The following is an 8,019-nucleotide window of genomic DNA, read 5'->3' on the forward strand; positions in this document are numbered from 1 at the left end:
TGTGTGTGTGTGTGTGTGTGTAAATCCTGTATTGTCACCCTCTTTGGCAGATAGAGGACAGGACACGCTGTAACCTACGTGTAGGAGTTATTAGTGCTGTTTTTGATGATTTTCACAGAGGTAAACTTTATTTTGTTTTAGCTGCAAGAAATATTGTTAGCTGCTGGTAAGAGATGGTTTTCTAGGCTCAAGCTCAGATAGCGTTGGTTTTAGTTGGTTATGTTCTTTCCACCTGTTCTCTCTTTCACTCTGATCCATGTCTTTGCATTCTGATGAACCAGCAAGGGCACTCAGGCACACAAAACAACGCCTGACCTTCTCCGCAAACAGTGGGCAGCATACCCAATATGCCTGTTTAACATTAGCATTAAATGACGCAGGATGGATCAAACTGTTACTGCTTTGACCTGAGAGAATATTCCTGGCCTCCGTACTCTGATATAACCAAATAAACTCAAGAGGATTAAATGATGCCAGTGGCTAATAAACAGACATTAGAAAATATCTGAGGTGGATCAGAGCTGAGCACTGTGGGTCCTGCTGAGTGAAAGACAGTGAGCAGATCACAGGTCACTGTTTTCTCCTTGAGGAAACAGGAGCTTTAATTACCGACACACCAAAGCAGGATGTCTATCACTCTGACAGGTCAGCAGTGTGTGTGTGTGTGTGTGTGTGTGTGTGTGTGTGTGTGTGTGTGGACTATAAGAGAGAGCTTGACAGGAAAACGTTAATTCTCCTGAGAGTCAGAAAAGGCAGAAAACAAGGTTTAACAAATTACCTGTTCAAGCAAAATCTTTCTGTGAAAGAGTTGATGAAGCAAATAACTATGGCACCATCATAGTGGGAGGGATCGTGGTCAGCCTGGTGGTATTTTCGTCACCGTTTTGTTTTGTACTGTTACTTCTTTTGCTTTGTCCGGTTTTATTGTTTTTTTTTTCTTTTTGACCTTTAAAAAAAAGACTCAGAATGTACAGCTAAACTGTATGGTGATTCATATAATATATAGTAAATTACTAAATATGGCACCATCTTTTTGTTACATTTTGGTTTCTCTGGTGAATGCATACAATTGTAACTCAAATGAGAAATGAGCAGAGGAAGGTTTACTTTACGTACACTTTAGATCTCCTCAATTTTTTTACCAGTGTTGAAAAGATTAGTTAATTACTCATTCTTTAGGCAAAAGTGCTAAAAACAAATCACCATCTTCTCAAATGTTGATTGATTGTTTTATTAGTCTTATTTTTTGGTAATTTCAATGTCTTTGGGTTTTAGACTCTTGGTCAGCTTAAACAAGTACTATGTCAACTTGGGATCTGGGATGTTGTGATGGACATGTATGACTTTCTTTGGACAATTAATATCAATTAATTGAGTAAATAATCACCAGCTTATTACCCGGTAATGAAAGTAATAGTAAGCTGCAGCCCTAATTGTTAACATGTAGCAATAAAAGAGTGAAACTGAAAATTTATGGACAATTAAGTTATACCTAAATGATTTATAAAATGTTTAAAGTTGTCTTACCTCTCGTCCAGTCAGGACATGTCGTGCCAACTTCACCTTGGCAAAATTCCCCTTGCCAATGGTCTTGAGGAGGCGGTAATTGCCAATATGGGGGTGCTCCTCTGTGGAGGTAAAAGAGTTGCGGCATCGCGGCAGGCTGTGGCGACTCGCAGACTTTGTCGGCGGGACTGGGGGTTCTACAAAGCCGTCCACTGACGAATGCTGCAGGAAAGCCACACATGTCAAGATTAGCAACATCCTCATTCCCTGACTGGAACTTTTTTATAGAAATTCATACAGACACTAATACTACAAGTCCCTGAACTTCTCAGGCTTTTTGACACACATATCCCTTCCTCTTGCTACATTGGCTGCACACATACAAACAATGCAGCAGAGTGCTGCAGTGGAGGTTTGTGTGTGCCGAAGGTGGGATATTTGATGTGCAAACAGGGAATAACCCATTAACCTAGACCCAGATTCAAGGAGCTGATCATATGTATGTTCTACATGTGCATGTGTTCTACATGTGCAGCTACATTTACATTCAGACACAGACAGTAGTACCCTGCATGCAAGCCCAAAGAGGAACTGTGTGGGAAAGAGTCAGTTTCCCTCCTCTCCCTCTGACACCTTAACCTCAAAAAGAGCTTATCAGCCACAAAACAAGATTCAATGACAAAAGAAAGTAAACTCTTAAAGTAAACTAAGTGCCTTTGAGAATACGTGCAGTACAGAGACAAGAGTTATAACAATATTAGTGGCTTCATGGCCAAACCCGATAACAACAAGTGTCCCTGTGATATGGCATGTGAAGGTGAATTAGAAACAGCTTGTACTGCACTATACAGCACTGGCACAGGCTATGCGCGGTCTCTGCTAGTCTGTTGTTTCCTCTCCTCCATGACAGCTGCTGATGTCAGTCCAGGTCAGAGATCCCATGATCCTCTCCTCCTGAGCACCACACCCAGCCAGAGAATAAAGCCTTGGTCTGGTTACCCAGGCTCCCCTGCTCCCGTTTCATCTGGGAAATGCTACACCCTGCAGGGTGCGCATCATCTTAGCTAGCATACATCCTGACAGAGGGAGAAGTACACTGCAGGATTCAAACACTCCCCAACGTGTGTGTGTGTGTGTGTGTGTGTGTGTGTGTGTGTGTGTAAGGCAAGGAGAAATTTGATGAGATGCCTGTCAAAGTCAAGATCCTTGTTTCTGATGCACCAAAATCCTCTCTTACATCTCCATTGGGCAGAGAAATCTGTGTAGCTTGCACAGCCTTTATTTGTAAGTATATCCACACTAAAGGGACTTTACTTGTTTCCATCAACTTCCAATCAGATCTGTCATATGACCAGTTTTTCCTTCAGGCACACACACATACACACAAACACACACTTGGCCTGGCTCCAAACTCTGTAAATTAACTGAGGGGCATCTGGACAGTCAGGTGATTTGGAACACTTCATTAATGCACAAAGTTTGTTTCACTCGCCCATCCATTTACTCCCAGCCACTGACAGTAGGTCTTCAGAGACGTATTGAAAAATAACCTGAGCAGACACATACACATACCAGCCAAGAAAGAGATTCTTCTATTTTGCTGCACTTAGAGCCACTTGTCTCTCTGAGTAATAAGCTGTTATGCAATGCAGTTCAGCTCCTAGTGGGCCCTGGGGCTGCATGATAGAGTTGAACAGAGGCAGGCTAGGCTGGCTGGCTACTGCCAGTGCTGCTAAGGCTGTGGTTTAATAGCCGCCTAGCAGTCAATATCTATACTATGTCTAGGAGACCTAAAGCAGCATTAGACAAATACATTAGCACTGATGCATTCGTGAATACCAGCAGAGAATGACCAGAGAGCTGGTATTAACTTTAGGGTTTAAATAACTTTGGAAATGCATTTTCCAATTTAACTGTTGTCAGCTGAAGAGGAATTATCAAGATACGTGCACTATTAAATGGAAAGACAAAATAAAAGTCGTATTTTTATATCTGGGAGTAACCTTTAAAAGTCGGTTTCCAGCTGTTTACACAGCAACACAATATAGGCCTAAATCAAGGAGGCTTTAGACTGTGTCTTGTTTCCGGGGGGAAGAATCAGACAAACCTAGATATGTCAGAGCCTGTCAGCATACATACAGCAGTCATTAATTGGACATATCTCAAAAGATTTGTATTATTATGCTGTTCTTTGTGAGCACGTGAGTGTATACGCGCGCGAGCAGCGGGGTGGCAGTCTACGAACATTCCTTCACACTGTGATGAGACATCTCCAGCCGTTTAAGCCATTTCTTTAGCCTTATAATACGGTATCAGTGTCGTGGTGCTGCCCAGCAGAATGGTGATAACCCGCTCCCTCCTCTTCAGCACTGAACGTGCAGTTACAACAGAGCCCAATAGGTGATGGATGTAACATTGCGATGCTAGCGTTGCCATTGAAAAGTAGGGCAACATCCTCCCCCACCCTCCCTAAATATTGACGTTGTGGACTACAAAATACCCCCAGTTGCACAACTGTGGAAACACCATTTCCTCACAGGCCACAAAAACGTTTCCTTTCTCAACATTTAACATTCAAGCTATCATTAAAGCCAGCATACTGACGCAGTGCGTTGTTTAGGCTAGCCGTATTGTGTACAGAAACTGGGGCAGACACAACCAAACTGCACCTCAATTCTAGGTTATTGACGGCTACCGTTGCGTGCTTATATTCCCGTCAGATAGGAACAGAAGAAAAAAGCCGGAGTGCTTATTGGTCAAATCGCTCTGCAACACTAGCTCAAAAAGCTCTGCCATAAACCTGCACCGACCAGTGCGCAAAATAGCCAGGTCACTTTTATTCCGTTCCCACGTCCGGTAAAACACCGGCGTCTCTGGATAACAGCACTTACATTCTCGGTGTCACGCTCGTTCACCGTGGGTAATGGCGTTCTGGTCGACATCTTGTGTGCTTCGCAGGCCGCTCAGCGATGCAGCGGGCTGGGCAGAGCAGCAGACACGGCGCGGTCCGTCGGGGAGAGCGGTGCCTCTGTCCCACTCTACATCCCCTGTAAACGCCGCAAACAGCGGCCTTTTACCTAAGCATAGCGCGCACAGGGCCCAGCCGACACGCCAGATTGTCTTACTCTTATTGGCTTTGTGCACTTTCCCGCAGGTAGGCTAGTGGCAGACAGAAAAGGAGAAAAAAAGAGAATGAGAGAGAGAGGGAGAGGAGGGGGGAGGGGGGTAGGCTAGCAGGAAGATGCGTCGGTAGCGGACGGGTCTGCGCAGCGCATCTCAAACCTCCCAACAGGAAGGATGGAGGGATCTCTCTCTCTCTCTCTCTCTCTCTCTCTCTCTCTAATACACACACTCTCCCTTTGTCTCCTCTTTAAAGCTCATTATTCAAGTCACAAGATAACAGTTAATCACAGTTAGAACAGTGCCCGTCAGATTTAGGCCACATCTAACTGTAGGGCGTGCACAGCCTGCCAGACCTGAGGAAATATTTTATCATGCAAGAAATTAAGGATATATTGGTGGTTTTGTAGTATGACTGAATAAAAGGTTCCGTTTTGTCTAAAAATGATAAATATATCTTACTGGATGTGTGATCTCTTTAGTTTAATCTTATGGATGGAAATATGGGTTAACAGCTCAGTGGGTTACTACTTCATGTGGTGCTTGAATATGACGATGAAGTGGTAAAGATCGTCCAGAGAGAGGCCTAGTTCAAGGGTGAGGCCTGTGTAACACTACAAACTGGACAGACTTTGCCATCTGTTGGACAATTACATCATTACACCTCTCATTGTTCCTCTAAATATGTTTGATAATTTAAAGTTATTTTTCTCTGAGTGAGCAGGGAACAGAATATGAGTGACTTTCTGCTACTAAGAGACATATTTTGTGTTTCTCATTCATAAATTCATTACCTGGGGTTTTGTGGGTGTGGTGATGATAAATGGCTTGTGCATGTGGGTGTGCATGTATAGTTTGTCCACTAGATGTCAGACTGAACCTGCAGTATGTTGCACATATGCAGTGTTTGACATGTGGGGCCCAAACAAATAATGCCAGAGCTCATATTTTTTTTGCATGAATTACCTTCAGCTTTATCCTCTGTCTCATAAGTCATGTATGCACTGACAAGTCATATTGTGGTGAAGAACATGCAGTGAAAAAGGATTGAAGGTCCATCACTCAGTCTCTTGTATGAGGTGCCACGTCTTCTTTGTCTCTTCAATATTGCTGTGGTATTCAGGCAGACATTTGTACCTTCCTAGGCGTTACATGACTGATGGTTTGTCTCACACAGAAGAGAGGCCACAACCAACAATGGACACAGCATGACATACCGTATCACAATAACTGATGGATATAGGACCTGAAAGCCACTGAGAACATTAGCTCTGTTATTGTGGTTTTGAGGAATCTGTAGTTTATTTTTTTACCAACTACAAATTCAGCTCCACTACATCAGCTTAGAGAGACCACCACCCTCCTTCACAACAGGTTAGAATGCTCAGATAAACTTAATTGAAAAGCATGTTTTATCTTCATCAATGTTTTGAAGGTGAGCTACTAGAACAATATGCAAAGAGATAACACTGGTTCAGCAAAACAAAAGGGGTCCAACACCGAATCTTGGCATGTAGATGGGCATTTTTGAAATTCTGCATTGGATCCCAGCATGGATCAGGTCCCAACATAGCATATCTTATCCTCTGTGAGCCTTAACAACTGGGACCGCCTAAATTATTCCAGTAAGACACATCCTCTTACAAGTAATAGTGAGATTTTTGTCTATTTTTCTCATATTTAGTTTAGATCAGTTTTTATGCAACAACAGAAATAAATTAAATTTTTGTGTTAATCAGACTTCACATGGAAAGGAAAATTCACTCTAAAAACAATCAATGCAACTGACTTGCTTGTAGCTTGTATTGAGCCAAGGCCTTTAGTGCTCTCGTCCTCAGTGCTAAAGCATTCACAGAATTTGTTCGTGCCTTGGATTTGCATTCTGTACCTGCGTTGCACTGCTGTGGAATGTAATGGGCACTGACACTGGTTTAATGAGTGCATGTACACCCAGGGCCAAATGCAATTACATGCTCTCACAGGCAATCATCAAAAAAGAGGCAGCTGTTAGCCGCCATTCATTGCGGATGGTCATGCAGTTAACTGTATTTGCAGGACAGGGGGTGAGAGGAAAGAGTAGATAGACAGAGAAAGAGGGGGTTGGAGGCTAAACTCATTATGAGACAGATAGTAGAGTAGCATCTGTCAGCATTGGCACTTTACCATAGCTCTTTTTGCCTGACTCAGTTTCACCAGTGAAAGTCAAGCCATGCTTTCCAGTCAGTAACAATGTTTGCACACATCCTGCAAAAGTGTGGGAAATACCATGAGAAGCCTCTTCAGGAAGGAAGATGTTTTGTAGAGTTTTGCATTCTCACATTTAGTCCCAGTTTGTGCCTCTCATGTATTACTATTACATTTGAGTACAGACCTAAGCGTCTGAAAAATTGTGATGTTGATGATGTTTGAGAAGATAGTTTAACCCTTACTGCTGTTCTGAAGGTTTTTGTCAAAATCATCAAGCACTCTTAAAGTCAACTAATGAAAAAAAATTTCGTCCACTGCACGATAACAAAAACTATACAATATTTCCTGTCCAGTTTATGGAACTGGCATACATCCTTGCCATTTCCATTGTGTTTGTGCAACACAAAAAAAATACAAAGGCATCTTTTTGCATGAAAATATTGGAGAGTAATGTCAACACAGACAAAGGCATTTAGAGTTTTGTTTCATTAATGGGTACTCCCTGTCAAATAAAGGCCTAACAATGCCCACAAAATAATCTATAAAAACAACTAAACAACAACAAAAAAGGGTACTCCGTTGTGTCAGACCTACAAAATATCAAACTCGATGCAGCAAGACCAGAACTATCTTATTTTTTATTCTTCCTTAGGAAACAGGTTTTGTTTTATCCTGCAGCAGCCAGAATATTTTTTTCATCCAGATGATTTGAAGTCCTTGAAGATTCTAGGAATATCTTCAGAATAGCCTTAAACGGCATTCTGGGTATTTATTTTTCTGAAAACTATCGTAGCTTATCTCTGTGAATGAAATGTAATGGTAATACATGAGAGACACAGACTGGGGCTAGCTTCCATTATATTTATGGTCTAGTTCATTATAAAGGTACACATGCAAACATGATTTAGTACAGTTTGGCTAAATACAGTCAAAGGCTGTATTCTGAATTATAGTGTCCTATCACATGTTGTAGCTCTAATCACCATTCATCATCTGAGCTGAAAACACAACAAAATGTATTGTTGATAAAAAGTCATCAGCAGACATTCCTGCTTTAGAAACCTGTTAACTGCACACCTTACAAGGCAGAGCTTGCACTTGGCTGTCTGCTCTGACAAGTCAATAAAACCCACTGGTATGCTGAACATTTTTGGAAGGCAAGATAGATATGAGGCTGCGATGGAATTTGATCAGGCAGAGAGCCAG

At 42.1% G+C, this 8,019-nt stretch overlaps 1 protein-coding gene across 4 annotated transcripts in view; it reads right to left on the reverse strand.

The window, feature by feature from the left end:
- Positions 1-4,745, reverse strand: part of mark1 (MAP/microtubule affinity-regulating kinase 1) — a 32,728-nt gene extending 27,983 nt beyond the window's left edge. The window contains exons 1-2 of one of the 4 annotated variants that reach the window (XM_032540548.1): positions 4,398-4,745; positions 1,528-1,728 (exon numbers count right to left, since the gene is read on the reverse strand). In XM_032540548.1, coding sequence (XP_032396439.1) covers positions 1,528-1,728; positions 4,398-4,448 — 252 coding nt within the window. In that variant the 5' untranslated portion in view covers positions 4,449-4,745. The remainder of the gene's footprint in view (positions 1-1,527; positions 1,729-4,397) is intronic. The other 3 variants (XM_032540550.1, XM_032540549.1, XM_032540551.1) reach the window with 3 other exon arrangements.
- Between the last annotated feature and the right edge of the window lie 3,274 nt (positions 4,746-8,019).

Source organism: Etheostoma spectabile, chromosome 17 (assembly GCF_008692095.1).
Source record: "Etheostoma spectabile isolate EspeVRDwgs_2016 chromosome 17, UIUC_Espe_1.0, whole genome shotgun sequence".
NCBI classification, from domain to species: domain Eukaryota; kingdom Metazoa; phylum Chordata; class Actinopteri; order Perciformes; family Percidae; genus Etheostoma; species Etheostoma spectabile.